Source organism: Oreochromis niloticus, linkage group LG16, assembly GCF_001858045.2.
Source record: "Oreochromis niloticus isolate F11D_XX linkage group LG16, O_niloticus_UMD_NMBU, whole genome shotgun sequence".
Lineage (NCBI taxonomy): Eukaryota > Metazoa > Chordata > Actinopteri > Cichliformes > Cichlidae > Oreochromis > Oreochromis niloticus.
The window spans coordinates 24,015,724-24,040,624 of NC_031987.2; the positions used below are offsets into that span (position 1 = coordinate 24,015,724).

General features: G+C 39.4%; 1 protein-coding gene across 5 annotated transcripts in view; it reads left to right on the plus strand.

The window, feature by feature from the left end:
* itprid2 (ITPR interacting domain containing 2) overlaps window positions 1–24,901 on the plus strand; it is a 45,886-nt gene that overhangs the window by 10,046 nt on the left and 10,939 nt on the right. For 2 of the 5 annotated variants that reach the window (XM_013275315.3, XM_019353094.2), the window contains exons 5-13: window positions 2,789–2,838; window positions 2,991–3,044; window positions 10,457–10,496; window positions 10,984–11,079; window positions 12,963–13,110; window positions 15,298–15,358; window positions 21,984–22,091; window positions 22,410–22,779; window positions 24,154–24,337. In XM_013275315.3, coding sequence (XP_013130769.1) covers window positions 2,789–2,838; window positions 2,991–3,044; window positions 10,457–10,496; window positions 10,984–11,079; window positions 12,963–13,110; window positions 15,298–15,358; window positions 21,984–22,091; window positions 22,410–22,779; window positions 24,154–24,337 — 1,111 coding nt within the window. The remainder of the gene's footprint in view (window positions 1–2,788; window positions 2,839–2,990; window positions 3,045–10,456; window positions 10,497–10,983; window positions 11,080–12,962; window positions 13,111–15,297; window positions 15,359–21,983; window positions 22,092–22,409; window positions 22,780–24,153; window positions 24,338–24,901) is intronic. The other 3 variants (XM_013275318.3, XM_013275317.3, XM_005475415.3) reach the window with 3 other exon arrangements.

Sequence of the window (24,901 nt, forward strand, 5' to 3'; positions counted from 1 at the left end):
ACAAACAGGAGAAATGGATGCAATCAAGAAGAACATATACAAAACAAGAGAAAAGGCAAACACTGGAGAACAGAGTGCTTTGCAGTTTCTGGTCATTTTGGCCATGCTGCGGTCAGCTAACCGCAGCCAAACTGTGTGCTGTAACTTCCTGAAACTGAAAGGCTTAAAAAAACAGGATTTTCTTTCTTATTTTTAGGGAAAATAAACAAGAGTTTGTGGATAATTTTGTTCCAAGCTTTGTTTGACTAAAATTGTACTTGTATTATTTTTTTATTGTTAATGATTTATTAAAATTATGGCGTTATGGGCTTTTTCTTCTGCTTCTGAAGTGAGGCATTTCAGGAAAAAATATTGGAAATTTTTCCATTATATATAAATTGGATTGTGTTTTATTGCTGGTATCATTGTTCATTTTTCCTACAAACAATTTCACCTGTACAGACACTTCGACTGGTTAAAAGTAACTGTGCATCTGTGCTAATCTAGTTTTGAGGGGCATGCTATGAAGAAAGTTCAACATTAGCCGGGCTTTCTTTGCGTTAGCTGGCTTGACTAAACCTAAAACCTCAGTTGGCGATAACGAGTAAGAAGGTGGTTATCAACGTTCTTTGTTAACCCAGGCTATCTGCTTGAGTGTGTTTGCACACTTACTTGAAAGGGGGATTGATTCTGCGTATCTGAGCACTGAAACTTTAAACTGCAGGCACATTAAAGGTTATTCAGAATTAAAGGATGTTTAAACAGTAACAGAGACGTGGAAATCACTTTTGGTTTGTTGCCCAATGAAAGTGAGATTAATTTACTGATTGAATAGATATTTTTCTGTATGTTTTCATCACAATCTGTATAAGATACTCGGCAGCTGATTAGCACTAAACATAACGATCTGAATACAAGCAAATTCCAGTGACAACGCAGTTTGTGCTGCTGTAATTATACAGCTGGGCTACATTTGACCACATATAAAATATGTTCCTTCAGCAGAGCATTTGTATTGCACTTAAAGGATATTGTAACTAAAACAATCACCAAACAGAGTGTGTGCTCACCAAGTTTCCATGGTGATTTAGCCAGGTAAAAAGACCCACATAAGGGACACTGAAGGCTCGGACATGATATGCTGTTAACTTCTGCAAGTTCTGGATAGTTCACAAAGCTTTTTCATGCATGTATTTACAGTAAAAATGCATGAATTATGAATTTGAATGCAAGTCAAAATATGACTGATAATTACTGAATTTAATTATGCCATGCATTACAGTAAAATTAAGTTAATGAGTGCTGAGGTTTGATTAATTATGGGATTATTTGAATGGGAATGGGAATCACACTAGTTGTTGTCACTATATAAAAAAAACACATATGTCTTCATATTATTTTAGAATCAAAGATTGGAAAATGGGCATTTGAGCACTTAAAGTCGGAACATTCATCTAAAATGCTTGAGATAAAAGCTTTGCTACAATAATTAGCTACAATCAAAAAGATAAGAAAATCAGTGTGAGGGTACAGAAAGATTAACATAGTCATTAATGTAAATATGAACAGCTGGAGTTCTGGTCTTTTAGAGCCTGACTCATGACTTAAAGATATGGTTTCCCGATGTCTAGAGGTGTGTGTTTAAAGGTGTTTTTATCAGCTGCTGACGTAGAGCCGAAGCGCAGCCAACGCCTAGACATAGAACACACAGAACCACAGGGAACAAACACAGACAAAGACAGCAGACCCACGCCCAGAGACAGGGTGCACAGAGCGGCTGAAGTGGAGTAAGGAGAGAAAGATGCAGGAAGAAGCTGACAGAAGACGGAAAGAAAAGCAGAAAAAGAAAGAGCAAACAGAGGAGGGGTTCCTCCTGCTGAATCAACATTGTTATCACACACGCACAGTTTTAACCGCTGTCACTCAGAAACGTCTACAGCATGACACGGCACCGTGGTAACATGGCAAGCAGGTTACTATAGCAACAGTCCCAGGGTAGGGACTTGGGGCCAACATGGCTGATTTTGGCAAGTGGGAGGAATAGTGAACACTGCGACTGCGCACTATTACACAACCGTCCGTGTGTGTGTGTGTGTGTGTTTTATTTGGTGCCATGAACTTGTGCCATTGATAAAAGCTGCAGGTTGTGTAACAGCACAATCTCTCCAGCATCCTGCTGCAGACAGTACAGCAGCTCAGACCCGCTGCCTCAGTGCTACTGTCAACTAGCCTAATCTGTCAGCCAGTTAGCCTGGAGCGACTAGTCTGGTCAGTACAACCGCGAAAGGTTCTAAAACCAAAATTTAACCTAGGATAATTGGTATAGGATGTGATTGACCAGAATAAGTAGCTTGACCTGACTTAGACTGGAAATATTGGCCTTTATTTGACTGCCGGTTAGTCTGGGTTACCGAGACTACTGACTTGAGAGATATTAAAAGTTGGCACTCAGCCTCAGACAAGCAGCAAGTTCGCTTGATGTGCTAACCTTAAACCAAGTTAGGAAATATCTTGCTATAAAAAGCCATACAGCATTATTATCAATTATCTGGGATATTTGTGAGATGGGTATTTAACCTTGGATTTGTCTTGAATTTACTACGACATAGTCTAAGGGTAGGTGGCTTCAGCCACACAGTACAAATCTACACACAGACTACCAAAAGAAAGAGAGCATGTGGATCGATACATCATAGTACTTTCTAATTTCATTTTTAGTGTATGTTAATAGCAGCACACCTAACACTGGTGGCTGATGTTGGATTTTGTGTGTGTTCAGTTTATTTCACTCATCATCTCTGTTTTCCAGAACTCCCCTTGGAGCCTCTCTAGATGACCAGAGTGCTTCTCCAAGCAGAGGTAATCCATATTTTTGCTGTTTATGTACACAGTGAGAACGTCAAACTTCTGATGGTGACAGCTCTTCTGCTCTCCAGACTTTAGTGCATCAGAATATATTTGCAGCGTCATTACAACTCTGTGTGTGTGTGTGTGTGTCTGTGTGTGTACAGGGCCTCTGAAGAACGGCTGCAGCTTTGAAGATGACCTTTCACTGGGGGCTGAAGGTCAGTTCGCAAGATTTACAATTTCTTCTCATTGTTAACGGTTTCCCTCCATTTTCTGCTAATTGTGTAATTGAATCCTGATTTAAATGGCATATTAAAAATAGAAACACTGACATTTTGGTAACGTGTTCTCCGCCCGAGTGTGAAAGCTGATAATAGCAGAGCTGCCCCCAACACAAAACCTTAATGGTTGATAAGTTAAGAAAACTAATCAGGACTAATGTCAAACTTCTATTGGCAGAAATATATTAATCTTGTATAATTATAATGCAAACAGAATCCTAATGGTCATAGTTACTGTTCAATAATATGAAGTCCTGCGTTGGCCAGCCTGCCAAGGGTCCAGGAAAAAATCCTTCTGGTTTCCTGGAGTGTTTAAATAAAGTTGTTTTTTTTCCTGTTATCTCCCTGTAGTTCTTGACTCTGACCTGATGGAAACTGGATTCTGTTCTAACCACATCTGTAGTTGATTTTTGACTTCTGTGGAAAAACGTTATGAAAGCTTTTATAAAATGTTATATGAAGTTATCAGGTTGTCACTTCAGGAAAAATCGATATATGCTTCCAGATTCCCTGGCTTGGGTTACTGCGGATTAGGAAATTGCGTAATCCTTACTTGAATTACTCATATTACCACTAAGGGTTGCTCTGGTCTGAAGATTAAAATGAATGTTTACTATTATTTGGACAGGCGAAAGCATCTGAAATCTATGATACCAAAGCCTAAACACAAAGCTGCTGAATTGTAGTACTTCACTATATGACATGGTTGTCTTTAGAGGCTTTATGAACTGGATTTGGTTCTCAGTTTTACTGTGACTCCATACACAGAGGCAGCAGACACCAGGTTATTTAGATTTGGATGAGTTGTAGTCAGGAACAGATTTGTTGCATCTTGCTCCTAAATCACCACTGAGCTGAGAAGTGAATAGTTGATATTTTGAACAGCCTCTAGTTATTCCAACACTTTCAGTTGTTTCAATTGAGTCAATTGTTGAGTCATGCAGTCATCATGTGGTGTGTTGCATTGTGTAGTGTACATGCCACAAACGCATAGACATGGTCTATGTCCATTGAGGGTTTTATCTAGAGTGTGTGGGAGGTTTGAGTTTTTTTCCCCATTACGGATCTGTCAGTGGAAAGTCTGTGTGAGGAAACTAAATGCAGGTAAAGTGTAGTGTCATCAACATAGTATGAGTTACTTTGTACTTAGTCATGAGAGAAACTTGGATAGAAACTTCAGTGGTCCAAAACCAACTTTTAGAAGGATAAACAATGGCCTATAACGATCAGCAAACTATTACAAAGCCCATTATAGAGAACTGTCCTACAGCAATGTAAAAAAAACAAAACAAAAGATACTTTCTGGAAAAAATAAGTGCACCATTATGCTTCTATAGGAATTAAGAGGTAAGTAGCAGCCAGGTGCTGCTACTCAAATGCATTTGATTAGTTGATCGTCAGTAAATGTGAGCACCTCTGTAAAAGCAGAAGTTATTCAGAGGTTGTGTTAGCAGAGTGTTGCAACCTTCCAAGGAGCGGACAGACTGCACTGCTTTGAGAAACTGAAGAAAAGCCTGTTGGCATGTTAAATTTTAATTGACATCATGACTGTGCAAAGAAGGAACAAGTATGGCTTGGCCTCTTCTCTTTCAGAAGAGCATGGCAGCACAGTTTAGGTTTGGAAAGCTGCATCTGAACAAACTACAAGACTCCTGGAACAATGTCCTTTGGACAGACGAGACCAAAGTGGAAATGTATGGCTTTAATGTTTAGTGTAAACCAAACACAACATATCATACTAACTGTCAAGCATGGTGGTGGAAGTGTGATGATTTGGACTTTCAACCAAAGAATCTGGGCATGTTGCAGTCATTGATTCGACTATGAACTCCTTTGTATACCAAAGTATTAAAGAGTCAAATGTGAGACGGCTAAAGCGTGAAAAGCTAAAGCACAGCAGGAAATCTAGTCTTGCAGTCAAAATCAAATGAAAGGCGAGAGGCAAGTCATTAAGAGAGATGTGCATAAACAAATGCCAACAAACATCAATGAATTGAAGCAGTGCAGTAAAGACATCCACAGCAATTTATTTAATCATTGAGTGTAATTTGGTGTTTTTTACAGGATTTTATAGTCCTGGGAAGACTTTGATTTTCACAGGACTGCATATCCCATAGAGCTTCCTAAGGAGTCCCATAGAAGAGAAAGGCATTTGACTTTTTGACATTTCTTTTATGTCAGAATAATGGATATAGATAAAACTATTTATTTCGACCCACGTGCCTTTTGATCATGTGTTTTAAATGAAAGACGAAGGTCTGACAAAACAGTGCTTAAATCAACAGAATATCTTGTGATACCTCATCATCTTCATTCCAGTCTTGTTTCTTCTTGAAGGAAAAGTCAACAGTGGCAGAGGTGTGGGAACACGCTGTACGCACGACTGAGTGTGTGTGTTCATCATATTTGTGATCTTGTAAGGACGGCAGAGTGTATTTGTTACCAACTGAACAATAGTCTGTAATGGCTTTCTATTGAAATGGTGTGTGTGTGTGTGTGTGTGTGTGTGTGTGTGTGTGGGGGGGGTTGGAGATCAGTTGGTGGAATTTGGCGCTGAATATGTGTTAATGGGTTAATGCTACAAGTTTTTACCTTGTGTCAGCAGAAAGCGGTTATAAAGTAAAAGCAATAAAAAATAGCACAAAAACACACTAAGATTGTAAGCCTAGAATAAAAAAGCATATACTCATTTAAAAGACAACAGATGAGTTTGCAGAGTCTGTCCTGCATGTTGATATACTGTATCCGGCCAAATGGAAGCTACTTGAACATCTTAGACAAGTGGTGGCTAGGATCAACCAGAACTGACTGGGTCTTCTTCAGAGTCCTAACTTTATACACATGAGGAAGGTCTTTAAGGCACACATGTCCCACTTTGCTACACAGCTCCACATTAGACAGTACCTTGCAGCCTATTTTTGCTGTTGAGGTTCAGTGGCCCGTGCCAGCTAATAAATGAGAATGTAAGAACAGATTCAATAAAACCTTCTCATAAACGTGCTGCTGACATGGAAACCTCAAAGCTTGTGATAAAAGTACACTTGTGCTGGTAAGCTTTTCCACACATGGCTTCCACCTGAAGCTCAAAGGTCAGCTTGTTATCACTTAAAGTGGCAAGTTATTTACACTGCTGCACAAACCCAGTAGCCTCATCTTTTTTTCATTGAAGGCAGGTAGTCGTTGAATTCTCTGTAAAATCCACAACCATCAATTTAGTTTTCTAAGCACTGATGTCCAAGAAGGGTAACTTGTACCACTCTGTGAAATCTGGTTGTTTTATTTATTGAGGAAAATGATCTAATATTGCGTATCGAGGGTGGGGGTTGAACTTCAGGCTATTCGACAACCCTTCTGTCAGCTTAGAATTAGGACTTGGTCATTTTAAAATGTGATGATAATTTGTTTTTACATTGTTATTAAGCTGCTTGACCCATCCTGTCTTGAGATTCTATTCATGGACCAAGCTTGGAAAGTTTCTTTAGCAATTACTGGAATTAGTCAGAATTTGTTGTTCAAAGATGACAAACTGTTCTGGCCCAGATGTACCAAAATGGACCGAAACCATGATACTATCACCGCCATGTTTCATAAATGAGTAGCTGCAATCTAGTGTTGTCCTTCCCTGTGTGGGACTGCTGTGGTTCAGGGTCATCTGCTAATTAGAACTGATGTGGCTGATCCCTGCTTTGTGCAGTGCACGCAAGTGTGATCGATAAAAAGTGCTTGTATGAGTGTTAATGGGTAAAAATATGCGTGCTCAGTCACAGTAAAAAAAGCGGTATATAAATAACAGTTCATTTATCCTTTACATTCTCCATAATGTTTCTCAGTTAAACCAAAAAGTTCTATTCTGGTCTCGTCTCTCATCAAAGCATCGTTTTAGCAACCTTCTGGCTTTCTAATGTCATCTTTAGTCAAAGGCATCAAGCAGCAATGTTTTTGTAGAGCAGCAGCTTAGTTTTCTCGGGCCAGCCATACCTGGCATTTTTTCATTACACTCCTGATGCTGGACTCATAACATGATCTTTAGCCTATGTGAGAAAAGCCTTTATTTCCTCAGAAGTTGACCTGTGTTGCACAGGAAGAGCGTTTTATCAGTCAACCACTCCTGTGCAGGCTAATGACACTTTAAGATTTCTTTTGTTTGCACACAGCCTATCTGACTGTGGATTGGTAGAGTCTGAACTCTTTAAAGATAAATTTGTAACACATTCCAGCCTGATAAGCTCCTCCCACCCATTGGCTCATGTCTTTAAAAGTAAAATCTGTTGTTTGTGCAGTTATTCATTTTCACAAATGTGGCGATCAGGAGATCAGCAGGAGTTGGTCTAAGATTGTGTACATGCATTTTGCCCGTTTAGATGGATCATAGTGCTCAATAAATAAATAAAATTACAAACTTTTATATTTTCATTGAGTTTTACTGGGTTCTCTTTTATCTCCCTTTAGGACTTGTGTGAAAATTATTATTTTTAGGGTATTTTTATAGAATAGATTAGACTACAATAGCTCTTACATACATACAAAGCAAGAGAAATGCATTAGAGAACAAGTTGCAAAGTGCTTTATGCAGAAATATTGAAGGATTTAAAAACCGCAGCATTCCTAATACTTTGACAACTATTACATTAAGCAAGCATAAGTTTGTAGAATTTGGTGGATCACATTACCAAATTTATAAAACATTTGGGAAATGGGAAATGCATATTTGACTAAAAATACCTGCATCGAATCTTTCATGTCTAAGGATATTTAGTTTAGTGTCACTAAACATTTCCTGAGCATCAAGGACTCAGCCTGGCTGTGTTCACCATTTGATTTTGTATAAGCTGTCTGTGTTTATACAAAGGTGACATTAGGATTCTTTAGTCTGAGTGTCTCTGTCTGCTTCATGTTATATCCTGACAGTAAGTGCCTTAATTATGTTGAGAGTGATATTTGACAGGAGTAGCTGATGTCCTCTGTGGAGGATTTTCCAGATGTCAGGTATGGACAGATCCTAATTGTCTCTTATGCTGTTCAACATTAGGAGGACAGGATAGGAAGGGATTAAAGTGCTAAGGGGTGAATGGGATAGAAGTGAATTAGTGAATTAAATAGTTCAGGGTGAATGGTATGGAACTGAATCAGTGAATTAGCGTGTGGATGTCACTGTTGTCACGTTTGGCTCCTTTAATCCAGCTGTCTGTTAGAGAAGAAAAACATCGTTGATTCCAAGAAGTTCATCTGAAATGAGCTGGAATAGAAAGACGCTCTCACACGGACGGCGACATGTCTCAACAAGTTCTTGTTAAATGGAAAAGAAAGCAGTCAGACCTGCAGCAAGTGATGGGTTTTTTTAAAGTTGCTTGACACAATGAAAGTGTACCTACATCAGCGCTCAGTACAAACAAACCGCGGTAAACGACACAGTAATTAAACTTCAACGTGTTTAGGACAGCTGGTTTGAGTCCAACCAAGATGCGCAAAAGCAGTTTTTTATTTTGAAGTGTTATGAAATAAAAACTTGGCAGATTTTCTCTGCTGTAGCTACGAATAGATTAAGGCTTTTGTTAGTTTCTTAAGACATGGTCACAGATTTTTGTTTTTTTGTTTTCGTCCTTGTAGGTGATTTTAAAAGGACCTTGAGGAAGACCTTCACATTTTCTGGGAGATTTATAGCAAATGGTTGACAGAATTGTAAAGTAAAGGAGAGGCTAATGGCGAGCAAGTCCAACCAACTGAACTAGTATCCTGTACAGAAGTGCCACTCACTTCCCTATCCTTTTTAATCTATAACTAATAGTTGCTTGATTAATTAAGTCATCCATTTAGTTTCAAGCATTCAGCTGTGCATCCCATGCAAAAAAAGTCAACTTGAACCTTCTTAATAACTGTAAGTTGTTGTAACTTGGCCTATTTGAAAAGGTCTTACAAAAACTTGTCCTCCTATCTAAAAGTTTTGTTTTTTCTTTTGGCTGTAGTGATTACGGTCTTCAGGATGTACAGTGGCTGCTTCCTTTTGATTCAGGTTTTTGTGTCACATTAGAGTAAAGTCTTTCTGCAGACCCTTGATTTATAGTTGTCGTCTTTCTATCTGAGAGACGGAGAGAGGGAATCTTCTGTTACAACAGGAAACCTTTTTTACATGATGCCCCCAATTTATATGGCAACCCCCAAGAGTAATTTCAGGGCCTCTCTTATTTCGATTATGTTTACTTTCCCTGAAGTCTGTCTGTGAACACAGCTTGTTCACTGAAGAACCTCTTTGACCGTCCAATTGTTGTCATATTGAAAGACATATTTCAGCTAAACACGGGCAAAAGTGAAATCAGATTAGTTACTAACCTTTTAAAAGGTTCTTCTTCTACTCACGTCAAACCCAAAAATCTTTTTCTTTTTTAATGGTTTCTTCAAATTAGCGGTCTCTGTGAATGATAGCTTTTATCAGATTAGGAATTTTAGCTCAATTGAAACCAGTTTTATCCCACAATGACTCATCCAGTATTTGTTTTATCACCTCTTGACTAGACTACTCTACACCTCCCTGTACATAGTTATCTCATTACACCCCTTCTTGACTAGTGTTTGTCCAAGATGCAGCTGCTACAAAGAAAAGACAAGACATCACTCCTGTATTGGCTTAGTAAAATTCCAGATCGCATTACATCAGTTATGTATTTCTCTGGTAACCAGTGCAGCTGTTTGTTCTTTGCAGAGCAGCTCTAAAGAGGCTTCTCAAGGTGACTTGCATCATCCTCCCATTAACTCCTCGTAGTCGCCTACTCTCGCCTTTAAAACCAAAATATTTCCCACTTGCTGCTGCCAGACTCTGGGAAAAAAAATCAGCCACCCACATTAAGTACCGCCCTGCTGTTGACAATTCTTCATCTTTTTGAAAGATCCACATATATTCCCCTGGTTAGCTGTTTGGGTTAAGGGCTCTCATGTCATGCTTTTTTTTTTTTTTTTTTTTGTTTTTTGTTTTTTGTTTCTTAAATGTTCTAACTCTGCATTTTAATGTGCTGTTGTTGGTTGTTGCCATTTTTTAATGCAGTATTTTCATTTTATGACTTTCACATCCTGACTCCTTTTTTTTTTTTTTTTTTTTTTTCATTTTTAAGGCTGGTTTTGTCCAACCTCTAGTCCCTCTGGATTCTGGTCAAGTCAAAACTTGTTTAAATAGCTGATTTATTGGGACTTTATGGTTTCCTTTTGTCCTGTTCTGTGTTTTTCGTTATGTTGATTTTGGTCAGGGGGAAAGTTTCTGATAGATTATTGATTAAAGGCACAGAGCAGTGACACAGTAATGCTGCTCAGCTTTTTGTATTTGGATGTGTACTTCATATTTTCATGTTCTTCTTTTGCAGCTAACTATCTTCAGTGCAATAATAATAAAACCAAAGCCTGGTGAGTTCACTTGTTTTACTCTCTACATTCAGTAAATAAAGTGGCAGCTGGTTGGTGCATTAAGCCTGAACCATTTCTAGACATTACCTGACGTAAATGGACTCTGTACTAAAGAGTTGGCACGAGAAAGGCCATTTAATGTCTCATCCAGCTCTGTCAGAGTCCATGAAATGTTTAATTTCACTCATGTGAGGACAAGAGTAAGTAATTGAATGCTTACTATGAATTCACAGTAAGCAGCAGTTGTCCTGTGCCCTGCCTCCTGCGTGCTTGACTCATGCAGCTTGCATAAACCAGTTTATTTCAAGTGTTGAGAACACATGTGGAAAAAAAAAGCAGCAGATGTGGTTAATGTCCTGATTTGATTTGATTTGATTCTCCTGATGTTTTCCAGAGTTCATGTTTAAAAACAGCTTTAGATTCTCCCCTCTCTCACATACACGTGTGTGATTTAATGCCTTTCTGTATGTTAATGCTTCGTGTGCAGTTTTGGTCTTGCGGCGGATCAGAAAAGGAGCCAATATAAAGAGAAAGGAAAGAGTATGAACTCCACAGGTTCTGGGAAGAGCAGCACTGTGTCCAGGTCAGTTCATTTGCTCACTTCTCGCTCAGATTTGTGCAGGAATCTGCAGAAATAACTCTGATATTAAAACTCAAACCAGGTAAATGACACGGCAGAGAACTCTTTAGTTTACCTTGCAAGGGAGTTGAAGATTTTAATCACCAGAGTATCTGCATTGCAAGGTTTTAAGTTGTGTGCTGTTAGCTAAACCTAAGTCTGACCAATCAGCACTTAGCCAATGCGGCTGCAGTTATGCATTTATTTTAGCCAGATGTTTTATCCAATCAAATGCCAAGGATTTTATTTATTTATTACCACCCCTCAGTGCAGTAATAAATAAATTAAATGAAAATAAATCGGCAGCTGCACTGCTGTAACTATATGGTAGTTTGTCCTCCTTTGCACGCTCGGCATCCTGTGAATTGATGACCTGATTAGTTGAAGTTTGGCTGTGATAGATGGTGATAAACAGATGGTTCATCCAATCATCTGCCAAGTAATAAAATGACAGCATTTCTCAAACTAGTTTCTCAGAAGAAGTGCCCCGATGGTTCTCTTTAAGAAACAGTCTGGTACTTCAGGTTATTCATTTGTAGCCAAACAAAATCACTGTCCATAAAGGTCAAAGTCAGGGTGTATTTCTAAGAGGAAGTGTTATCTATTCAAGAGGAGTGCAAGAGTTTTTGTCCAAAAACCATCAACCATCTTATTTTAAATTCCTTGGATGTCGAGCAGTAGTTAGGAGACTCCTGACTGAGCAAATCTGTGGAGTTATCCAGTGTTTTAAATTCTGCTGGGTTTTTTTTTTCTCTTTATGAAAGTTTTTACAATTAGTTGAGATCTACAGGAAACTGCACTGTTGCTGCTTCTAATCTAATCACACTGATGTTAGTCGGAGTGATTGCTGTCCGCCTTTCTTCACTTTCCCTGTCATATCAGATCTCTTGACTAATTCAATATTTACACTATAAACAGCCTGATCACTACAAATCTATGACAAAGCTCTTTAAAAAAATTTTATAAAAATGTATGCTCTTATATTCCGTTTACGTACTAATATTTTAAAATTTAAAAAGCAAAAAAACAAACACCTAAATATATTAACATTAGCATCAGGTTAATTCTGAATGGGCACTAGCTATGAGCAGACACTTACCTGTTATTTAATTAATTTTTTTTAAAGTCGTGAGCCAAAGTAAAGACAATAAATAAAATGTAAGAATCAAGAAACTCTAGTGTTGAAATAAATTTAGGTTAATTGTTTTTGGTTAGAGTAATAATGGCTTGCAGTGTCACTGCTCTATCAGAAATATCTGCTGTCCACATCCTTTACCTATAAATACATGTGGTGGGTAAACTATCAGGATGATAGTGGTTGTGGTGAGTGGACAGGATAAAGCGACGAGGTCGGAGCAGCAGACGTGTCTGGCGGCTGACGTTATTAGCTGGTGTTAAATGCGGTAAATGATGTATAGTGGTTCAAAACCTTCTTATAATTTCACACATGCATAAAAATAGAAACTGTATTATGAAGATAAGTAGCACCATCACGCTACAGTGCAGGACGATTATCTCGCTCAGACATTAGCAGGTAGAAAAAGAAACCACAGCAGCCTCATCTAAATGCTATCATTGTGTTAAAATAACCCAAATACAATATAAAATACAATCATTTACATAACTACTTTACACTGTCTGCTCTACACAAATAGCAATTTGTTTGTTTGGCAAAACCTGAGGTGAAAATCCTGGATGGATTAGTCTTCTGCTGCTGGTCAGGATTCAGGTCTCAGTAAAATAGTTGACTCTGCTTGCTGGCTGTGTGTTTTCATAGCGGTTCAGATTTGCAGTCGTCACTCTGCGGTTAGAGAGAAAGTTCAGAATTAGTCTGTGTCTCTCCACAGTGTGTCAGAGCTGCTGGACCTATACGAGGAGGATCCTGAGGAAATCCTGTTAAACCTTGGCTTTGGTCGAGAAGAACCTGACCTGTCCTCAAAGATTCCCTCCAGGTTCTTCAACAGCAGCTCCTCCGCGCGAGGCATCGACATCAAGGTACAGACAAAACAAAAAAAAAAGTTGGGTTTTTTTTGTTGTTGTTTTTTAAACTTCATCGTTGTAGTTTGTTTAGCACTCTTATAATGCACACGTGTGAATGATCAGAAGGCCGCTGGTCGTACATTGTCGTACAGAGCACAGAGGATACGTCCAGCTCACTTTAGTGATCCTTGACTTAGCATTTAATGGCACAAGCAGATCCAACTTTTAACTTACTCAGCGAAATGTTTCACCGTCTACTTGATGGTCTGGTGCAAATTCTTCTGTTGACACTCACTCATGCGGGACGATTTTTAATAACTTTCATGTGAATTTAATTTATTTTGATCCACATGTAAATTTTTTGAATACTCTCGTGACCAGATACTTCCAAAAACAATGAAATCTTCTTTATTCGCATGATTACTTTATATTTACAGTTTATCAGAAAACGTTAAGCATTCACATTCATTTTTCAGTTGTTTTATTAATTTTTTAAAGTCGTACACTAGCCATATTAAGGGACGTAAAGTTTTTTGACACATAGTATTGTGCAAATGTTTTGAGCCACCCTTCGTTTCTTTACATTTTGCCAGGAAAATAGGAAATCTGTGCAGCGTTTTATTGAAATTGGAAATCATCATGCATCTCTCTCTTTGCTGGAGTTTTTTCTATTTATTTAAGACGTGACTTTCAGCTACAGTTCATTTGCTGTACATAGTTTTTAGCTCTGCCGCTTCTTCTTGTCCCGTTTTGTCTTTTTTAAGATGACCATTTTGAGATAATCCAAGTTTTTGTCTAATATCTCCTTGAATCACCTTGTTGGTGCAAAAATACAATTTGATCCCTGTCAAACTGCTATCGTTGGCTTTTTTTTTTTTTTTTTTTTTTTTTTTTTTTTTTTTTTGCTGCTGGTAACATAGTGGCTTCAAGTTACAATTTAATCGGTTCTTTAAAATGACTAAAAACGAGAGAAAAAACAGCTAATGTTGAAAGAAAAACTTGGAAAGACCTTAAGAAACCCTGGAGAACAATCAAGACCACTTTAAAAAAGTTTGGCTCCTTGGATGCAAAATATGAAGAAATGTGTGGTGGGTCAAGACTGTTACACAGGAATATATTCCTGTATTCCTATTCCTATTTTTTTTTTTTTTTTTTTTAATCTTTGCTATGTTTTATCTTTTTATTTTATCATTAATACCCCTGTAGGCATGAGCATAATACTATTTCTGGCTTTTAGCAGTAGGCCAGTTTTTATTGGAGCCCTCAAATAGCAGTAAGCTTTTTCTTATTGGGGTTTCTAAAAACCAGAACAAGATGTTCAGCCATGATACTAGTGTGCAAAACTTGGTCTACAGTGTTACCATGTGCGTGCTAATGAGGAACGCTGAACCAAGGATCTTCACTCTGTGCAAAATTGTGGCTTGTATAGATGTTGAGTGTAAAATAATTTTTTTTTTTAAACCCTTTGGCATTCCCTCGCTGAAAGTCTTACATTCCCAAGGAATCATTATTGGATTTCCTGTGGTCCACGAAGTTGTGTGTTGGCAAATGTGAGACCTCACAATGCTCAGTCCTTCTTTTTCAAGCATAATCTAAGGCAGTATGTGGTCAATGAGAGCGGCAAAGTAGTGGCTACAGACTTGCTTACTGCTAAAACTTCAGCTGCGTTTGAGGTTTAAGTTATGCACGTAACTAAGCTGTACTCTATTTCACTTCTTTTGCTTCGGTACAGTGACAGAGATGCTTACTAAGGAGTAGCTTAAATTAAATTTACCGCACACTTGCAACCATTGAAAGCAATTTGTCTTACCCAAATTACAAGCTAATGTGTCACAGCCATAGACTTTACAACCAAAGCACAGCCATAGCTAAGCAGAGTTATGGCCTGTCTTGATCAGCCTTGGCGGTGCTCGGGGAGAGAGCTGGTGAACCAGCTCCTCTAGTTACTTTTCCAGCTGTATTGGTACAGACCTGTGCCCACAGCTCGAGGTGCAGTGACTCATACTGTTGTCACAGTGAAGCTCTGCCTTTCTCTATTGATCAGACAGAATGCAAACATAAAGGGAAGAAAAAATTCCCCACAGTGACTCTGAGTTACCTCTATATTAAGTAAACATCAGTGGGGGGAAAACCTGCTGCCTTTATTACCATCAGTTACAGATAATGTTTGTAATGGCATTATTTCCTGTGTTACATATACAGGTCTACCTGGCAGCTCAGCTGCAGCGGATGGAGCTGGAGAACCCCAACTACGCCCTGACAAGTATGTACCTCCACGCTTTTAACGCCGCTGCATCTCTTCTGGTGTTTGGGTTTACTTTCTACAGCCTCAGTGCTGCAGGTGGAGGGTTAACCATGATAGTGATGAGAAGCTCAGAGGTTCACGTCCTGAAACTGTAGGCAGAGGAAGTGAAGCTCCGTGACTGTGTGTGTCCTGTTCCCAGTATTATTGTGGTGTTTTGTGGGGTCCTTCAGCTTTTTTAGCTGTTCTGCCAACTGCCTGGACAACACTGCCAGCAAAGACAAAGATCTGTTTGTCCTAAACTCACACACACTCGCACGCACGCACACGCGCACACAGACCTGCTCCGCTAACATCCTGGCCTCTTTTTGTTTTCAAATACGTTTTTGCATGAAGGTACTGGCTCGCTACCACACGCACACACACACGCACACACACACGCAAACACACAGGATCTGGCAAAGCATTTCTTTTTTTTACTGCACTTACACTGTTAAACTGTCAAGAAGAGGACAGTCAGCTGCGTGGGTGTGTGTGCGTGTGTGTGAGAAGATGAATCACTTCAGAGGTGAAATTAGTTCAGATCAAGAATACTTTTACTGAGTCTTTGGTCACTTTTCTCCTTTTTAGTTGTTCCAGTTTATTGATGATAAAGTCTCACTTGTTCTTGTTTGCTGTTCTTTGCTGCTGTTGTGCTCGTTGAAGGCAGCAGATTTATATTTTCATACAGCCGATCGAGCTCTGCCTTGTTTTCTTTTTTGGTCTTGTTTTTTTAGTTTTATTACCTGCAAGTAAGTTGTTGTCACAATCATATCACATAACCAACCATACACTTGTCAACGGCTAACATAAGATGCGGTTTGTGTTGTCCGCTATGACACATGAACATCTGTCTCAACTGCAAACCCAAATATAAACCCAGTTCCAAAACTGTTTGGATGCTGTGTAAATGTTAATATAAACGGAATGCATTGATTTGCAAGTTCCAAACCCCCTATTTTATTCACAGTAGTACATAGAAAATATATAAGATGTTTAAACTGACACATTTCAGTATTTAATTAAAAATATTGGCTCAGTTTGAATTTGATGACAGCAATACGTCTCAAAAGTTGGGAGAAGGCAACGAAAGGCTGGAAAAGTAACGGACTATAAGAGCATCTTAGAGAGGCAGTTTCTCAGAAGCAAAGACGTGCAGGATCACTGACCTTAACTCTTTGGTGAAAAGGTCTGTATTGCAGGCAGGGCAGTTTAGCATTGTCTTTAAAACATTTGGAACATCATTAAATTAAAAAATACGACAAAGAAGACCCAGGACTGTTCAGCAGCTAGAATCCTATATCAGACAAAAACGGGACAGCACTCTTCCTCTAAAAGTCCAGCAGCTGTTCTCTTCAGTTCCCACATGTTTGTTTGTTGACTGCTGTTAAAAGAAGGAGGGATGCTACACAGTGGTAAACATGGCCCGCTTTTTTTTTTTTTTTTTTTTTTTTTTTTTTTAAACTTGTTGCTGCCATCAAATTCAAACTGAGCCAATATTTTTCCTCTTAAAAATGGTGCATCTCATTTAAAATATTTGAATGTTTTCTACGTTCTTCTGTGAGTAAAATCTGGTTTGCAAATCATTGCATTAGTTGTTTTTTTTAATTTTAACATTTTACACAGCGCCCTCACTTCTTTGGAATTTAGAATACAGGTTTAAATTGATGCCAACTCATCAGTATGCCAATGCAGGCTTTGGCATTTTGCAGAATAATGCCACACTTTGGATTTAGTCCATGTCAGCGCCTGGTGTCTCATCATGTGATCTCAGTCTGACTCTGTGATGTTGATCAGGGCTCTGTGGGAGCCATGCCATCTGTTGCAGGACTCCATGTTCTTCTTGTCATTCAAGGTGTGTGTGTGTGTGTGTGTGTGTGTGTGTGTGTGTGTGTGTGTGTGTGTGTGTGTGTGTGTGTGTGTGTGTGTGTGTGTGTGTGTGTGTGTGTGTGTGTGTGTGTGTGTGTGTGTGTGTGTGTGTGTGTGTGTGTGTGTGTGTGTGTGTGTGTGTGTGTGTGTGTGTGTGTGTGTTGCAGAATGAACTAAATTTAACAAAAGTTAATCTCAACAGCTGTTGGATGTTTCTACATACAGCGTTGTGGTTAGGTGTGAAAGGTTAATATTGTGAGTGTGAGCTGCAGACAGTAGCCAATGAAGTAATCTGTATCACGAACAAATAGAAATCCTGAAATTTAGTTTACCAAAGGTCCCAGGCCTGGACCTTTATTTTCTAAAACAACCAATGACCCTAATGCAGGTCATTATGGACACCAGGAGCGGGTGTGGCTGCTCGTGTACACATATTATTTCTGTCTGCGTATCTCAGGGTCACGACCTCATTTTCTTGTTAGCTCCCAATAATAACTATATGAGTCACAAGATGTTTGATGGCACGCAAACTGAAGCTCAGTGACTCAAGCGAGTCAAAGCCAAAGTTGTGGTGGGCAGATAAAAGTCATCACCTTTAGCTCTTTGCTGTGGTCCTCGGGTCAACCCTCAGCAGGGTTATGGTGTGGTTTGGTGTGTTAGCTTTCTGGGGAGTACCATTTCCACGAAAGAGGGTATGCTTGCTCTGCGGCACTGTTTAGTTGATCCGAATCAAAGGAGCACCTGCATAAATGCCATACACCACTGTTTCCAAGCAGGATATTTATAAAGAGTTATAAAGGCGTGATTGATTGTTATTCAACTCGCTCTTGTTTTAATGTCGTTGCTGATTGTTGTGAGCTTTTATGTGTGCAAAGAAATAATTGCACCTTAACTTGTCCCGGTAATATCACAGGAAAGAAAACCTCTTTGTATTTATTAATGATAAAAATCCTTTGACCTTGTCTCTTGACTTGTATTGTTTGGAAAAGCGCAGTCCTATTTCTCATATTTAATTTCGGTCCCGCTGGCTTCCATTGAATTCCATATGACAAACAACTTCAAGTGGCTTCTTCCTGTTTCGCTGAAATCTCCAGCCGTCTTGACTGAGCAGCTGTGCCTCTTCAGCCACAAGCACGGTCTACATTGTTCTAATGGTTTTTGTATTTAGTCCATTGCTACAAACTCTAGTAATGCTTTCACACACTATCCAAAGGTCTGCGGTGGCTCTTATCAATGTTTGTTTATTACACACATCAGAGCCCAGCGAACCTTGGCTGGACACTAACACTGCCTTCATTTGTGGACATGGAGAGCACAAATGCACTGACAGCAGTCTCTCAAGTTCAGTATGATTTTTCAAATTTCATAATTATTTTAAATATTTGGATGAAAATCTTTTGCGGTCAGTGATGGTATGCTTTAGCTCATCATTCATTTGCACTGTTTTGGAAATGAAGTTTTGCAGCATTGAATCTGAATTTGAGGAGAGTATAGCTGCTCTATCAGCGATAAATACTCGTGATCTCGTTCCACTCGCAGCCATACACGTCCATGCTATAACATTGCCTCCACCGTGTTTGGCAGATGTATTTTATGAGGTTTGTCTCGGATCATCAGCGGTTTTTCTCCTGTGATCTTTCAGAGCTTTCAGTGTTGCTAAGCTGATCAGTTCCTTTATTTCACGATTGTTGTTTTGGCCACTCCTAAAATATTTGCTGTCTCTGATAGGTTGCTTTTTCAGCTTGACGATGACCTGCCTTCACTTGCACTGACAGCTCTTTGGGCCTCATTTAAAATTAGATTGAAAACCTTTGAATCAAATTCAGATACGTCTGCTTCATTTTGACATTAAATAAGAAGAGGACAGGCCTCACATGACCATCAAACTGTGCATCAATTACTTTTAAGCCTGTGAAAATGGGGGAAATGTTATGATACGTGCTACATATCTGCCGGTGTTTTTCAAGTATTTCCTTGCTTAATTTTGTAAGATGATACAAACCACATTCTGAAGGTCACAACGGATGAATTGAAAACATTTGGAGCATTACGAAGTGGAAAAATGCAACAAAGAACGCCCTGAACTGTTGAAACCCCATATCAAGCAAAAGGAGGTCATGTAACACAATGGTAAACGTCCCTCTGCCCTCAACGTTTTTTTGAAACACCCTTGCATTAAATAAAAAAAGGTGTATTGTATTGTCTCAACATTTGATATTTTGCCTTGCTGATGTGCTCATTTTACACAATATGTCAACTTTTGTGGACCAGGGTTGTAAATAACAGGCACAGATGAAACTTCAGAGGAGCCTTTCTTTTGTTTTGTTTTTTACCTCCACATACCTGGACACTTGCACATTGTAACAGTAAAAGACAGTCCAGGTCCCCAAAGCTAAAAGATTAAGTAGATGTTTATTTCAAAGCTAAATGTATGAAAGTTACAGATGGGTGTCTAAGATGAACTGCTCCTTTAACAGTTTCTGGCCCGTCTCAGGTTCCTGGAGGCTTTCTTCTTTTCCAGAACATTCTCATACTCGTCCACTGGTTCCCTAGATCCCAGACATACATGTGTGTGTTGTTGTTTGTTATGTAAGCTGCGTTCTCACCATCAGAAAGAAATCTCCAGGGATGGAGACAGAAAAAGAGTGTGTGCCGTTTTCACTTAATCCTCACTTCCTGTATTAGGATCCTCAGAATGAGCATTAATGCAGAGTCAGCAGTGAGCAGGAAACTCACTCGCACAGTATTACTATCATCACACACAGCTGTATGCGTAATAGGATGTTCTATAGTCATGAGTTGTGAGTGACAGCCTGATCTGCAGCTTATTTTAAAGGTGCATTAATTGGTTTTGGGTTTTTTGGGCCACTTTGGGGTAAAAGCTAATTTAAGGAAAAGACCACGTCCACATCTGTATCATCGCATAGGGTCTTTTTGCTTTTTGACTCCTCAATGATTCCAGTATTCGTGCTCCTTTGGTTCTCCTCCTAGAATATCTGCACCATTGTGCACATTTTTATATTGCGCTCTTTTCATTCTTTTTTTTTTTTTTTTTTTTGTTTGTTTTTTTGTTGTTAAAGTGTCACACCTGCACTGCTTATTCCAATTAAAGCCACCTCTGGTCTGTCTCCCCATTGGTGCAGTTCATTTGTGCTGATGTGAACACAGTAATCGCACTCGGGTGCAGATCAAAGCGACCACAGCAAAACCCTTTGGAGGCGGTGGTCTCGTCTGGTTCCAAACAAAGTTCGTTTATGCTAACCTTGACTGACTCGAGCTGTAAGTTTGAGCTAAACATCTTCCAGTAGCCCGGTATACTTTGTGGCAGACTGCAGAGTACACAAACTGTAGCAACTAGCCTGGTATTTATGGTTTTGCCTGAAATATTGGCTGGATGTTTGGAGTAAAATTATCCTTGTTATCCCCTCGTCCAGAGCATGCACTGATTCAAACCAGATTAAACAAACTGTAGGTGTGAAAGCACCCTTACACCGAAACTAGGAGCTAAAGCAGGCTAGATGCTGACTAAACTCTGAACTACAACTTGGCCTTTCCTTTTAACCTGTTGTTATGTGAGAGCACCATCAAATGTACAGATCCAGTTATGATGTGCTTACTTTTATACTGCATGTATCTCTGACGATACATGCAGTATAAATTAAAAAAAAACTTTTTTGTTGTTGTTGTTGTTTTGGATTTGCAAGTCAGAGGTGAGGGAAATATGAGTTAGCAGATCTGTGTTTCAGGTGGTTGCATAAAAGCGAGAAACGACGTGTTCACATAAAGACAGGAGACAGAAGTCGGTGTTTTTATAACAGACTGATGAGTATTTAGACAGTGAGAGACAGACAGGGGGAGCAGGGAAGGCAGGAAAGTATGCAAGTCATCATCCTGTTAGAAATAAGACTGACAGCTCGACTTACACAACCCCAAGAGGAGGGAGGAGGAGGAAGGAGTGGCGGAGCTGACGTCCGTGTTCAGCTTTTTTATGTTTTTCTTTTCTCAGATCAGTTCTTCAATTCCAAACATTCATTTTGTTTTAAACCAGTTTTAAAATTTGTCAGTGACATGAATGATTTTTAACAATAACAATTTCTCTGAAGAATGAAGTCATGCTGTGGAATCACTCCACCATTCACTCCCTTATTTCTGCTCATCTAATAAACACTTGTATAGTGATCTCTATTTCAGAGCAAAGGCCAAACTCATGACTGTCAACTTTCATCTGTAACAGGCTGAAATTACATTTATGGAGCTTTATTGAGAATCGGATGAAAACATGTCCGTTTCATTTTTGTGGCCTAGAGCACACATTTAGCTTGTACCAATACAAAAGCAGGGGAAACTGAAAAAATGCATAGTTTCTGACAGTTGCTGTTCGTGTCTCTGGTGTCCTGCAGTGTCACAGCTCTGGTGTCTGGTTTTCTGAAACTGTGAATCTTTACTCAGCACTATACAGGCTACAGAAATCTATACTTTAAGATCTTTTTCACTTAAAAAGCAAATTGGTCATTGCTTTTGTAATTGGTTGATGCTTTACGCCCTTTAAAAAAATGTGTTATGTTCTGTTGAACATATTGAAGACAGCAGGGTCAGCATAAATTCATGGCTACAGTCCGTCCTGTGCCAGCAGTCCAGGCTGGAAGTCTTGAACATGTCCTTTTCTTTCTTTGTTTTCCTGCTGTTCTCTCTCTGAAGCACTCTGTTATGACCGTTTTGTGTCTGTCTTCTTTCTCAGGTCGTTTCCGTCAGATCGAGGTCTTGACAACAGTAGCGAACGAGTTCATCGACCTCTTCAGTCAAGTAACTGGACATTCGGTCCAGCGGATCAGCACTACGGATCAAGGTAACCACCAAAGTCCACTGAAGGATGGTTTTAGTCTGGACCGGCTGAGAGGCGCAGAGAGTCGTGCACAAACACTATGTATTTAATATATTACTGTGGGCTTGTTTAACTGAAGTCATCAGACTAGAAAAACACTGATAAAAATCACTAGCTGAATAGTAGGGTAGACATATACTTAATACTGAAAGCAAAGTCCATATGGTTTTTAGTCATATCTGTTCAACTTTATGTTCTAACAAGGATCATTTTACATAATAGATGATGAACAGACATTTTTGAATAAGACATTATCAGCAACTTTTTATAATTGTCTCCCAGAAGTAGAGGGAGGAGAAAAAAGAGGAGGAGGAAAGGGAGGAGGAGACGAGCAGTCTTCTCCTCTGAAGAAGATGAATGTAATAAACGCTGCCAAAATCCTCAAGAGACGTCTTAGCAGCCGCAACTTACTCTCGTCCACCTCAGAGTCGACTGAAGCACAAACACCTAATCAGCAAACGCTAACCAACGGACATGCAGCTCCTGCTGACGCACCAGCCGGCACAGAACAGGACGGATCCAGTACCGAGTCTCACCACCAGGCAGAGGTGGTTAGCCCGAAACACATCCGCAAGAAAGACAACTGTCCCCTCGCGACAGTTACCGAGGAAACCAGTGGGGATGGAGAGACAGGTTCCCTAACAGACAGCAGGTATCATTACTTAATGCATATAAACCAGTTTGAAGCTGTGGATGGCACATATAGATCGATATTGAAGCCAGTGGTTTTCAAACTTTGTCAGATCTCAGTAATATCGGTCTATCCAGCTAGGAACCATATTACATTGTGAATCCATTTCACCTGCTTTAGTACAAAGAACAGTGACAGCAGGTGTGATGGAGAGGCAACAAATGAGACAAAAGGGAAATACTTAGCAAGTGGTGGCCACAGACCATTTCTAGTTTTGCTTTTTGCTACTGTTAATCCTGTAGCAAATAAGATATTAGATGGTGTCCTGGGATCTCTTTCCAGATCTGGATCAGAGCATTAGTAAGCTCCTAGACGGTCTGTCTCTGGTTTCAGATGCACCATAACATCTCAGAGGTTCTCAGTTGGATTCTGGTCTGAGGAATGTGACGGCTAGTCAGTGGCATCAGTTACTTCGTCATTCAGGAACTGCCAACATGAGGCTGGGCATTGTCCTGTACAAGGAGTAACCCAGGTGTCACTGAATCATCTCTGGTAATAGATCTGAGGATTGCATCCCTGCACATAACAGCAGTCAGAGTATTCCTAGCTAGCATGTAAAGATCCGTGCCACTCTCCAAGAACAGGCTTCTGAAGACCATCATTAACCGTCAGAATCGCACTGGATGATGATGCAGGCATCATTGCACATCTGGTATTTCTGGTATTCATGATTCAGTATTGATTCTTGGCCTTATCCCTTACTCCTGCAGATGATCAGAATTAGCCTGTGCGTATTTTTTACTTCTGAGAATCAGATTTTAAAAAGAGCTGGTATTTTTTTCTAAAATGGCACAGTTTCTCAGTGCAAACATTAGCTGTCTTCTACAGTGAATAAAATATGAGTTTGAGATTTGTGAGTCAACGTATTCTATTTTTATTTACATACAGAGCATGAACCCTTTATGTAATAGGGTTTGTAAATAGAAATGACTAGAACGGCTAACAAGAAAGTTTCCATTTAAAACTATTCCTCTGAATTACTTAAAGTTTATTATTCACTGAATCACACGGAGGAAAAATATTTGTACCTCAAATTTGGGATGTAATTTTTGTCATATTAGCATCCTGATGCTACTCATAGCATCCGTGTTTTAATTCAAAACATGTAAGCTGCTCTCATGTATTTATTGATAACCGATATCAGACTCGGCTATCAGACATGAAGTATGAAACTTCACTGCTGGCTTGAATCCATGTATCCAAAGCTGCAGTACCCATACATAAGCTCCCACTGTCCCAGTTTGCTCAGATATCAAACTAAGGTTATATAAATAACTGAATAACAAAATATTCTACCAGTTACTTCTCAGTTGACCAACTTCTACTTCCCATCAGACCTGAACAGCACACCACCGACCCAGACCTTCAGTCAACCAACCAGAGAACAGGGGAAGGCACTCAGGTGATTAAAGAGGTGGAGAAAAGAAACTCCACCCCAGAGAAAGCTCCTCACACCCTGGCCCCGTCGCGGCTGGCACATCTTCGCACAGAAAACGCAGACTCTTTTGAAATAGAGGAGGTACGGGTTTCTCTGGGGGCTTCATATTCCTTGGTCAAATCACTGGGTGACCTCTTTCCATGGGCATGTTACAATGTTGTCACCAACTACTATTTAGTTGTTCCTGTGTTTGTGATTGTGTCCCAGGTTTCCAAAGCCATCTCACATTTACATGTATGCTGTCGGTTCTCACAGACTGGTTCCCTTGTAGCCTTTTAGCCAGTGGGCTTGGCTCGGAAAGATACTCTAGGATTCAAATTCATGCAAATAAAGACAAAAATCCTCTACTTACTGTAATACACTGGCAGAAGTGAAATTTTAGCATATTTAGGCTATGCTTTAGACCTCAGAACCAGCTGTTCACAACAGCTGACCTCATCAGGAAGCGCAGAGTGAAACATGATTGATCTTTATTAAGTTATTATTTTGCAATATATTGCTCTGACAAAGATTGGGAGTTGATACATGTTATAATAAAGACATAGACATAGAATAAAGACAAAATTAAAACATTAATTTATATAGTTTTGATAGCATTCTATTGTATTTTTAATACTTCACAGTGTGACTTGAACTGCTGCTTGT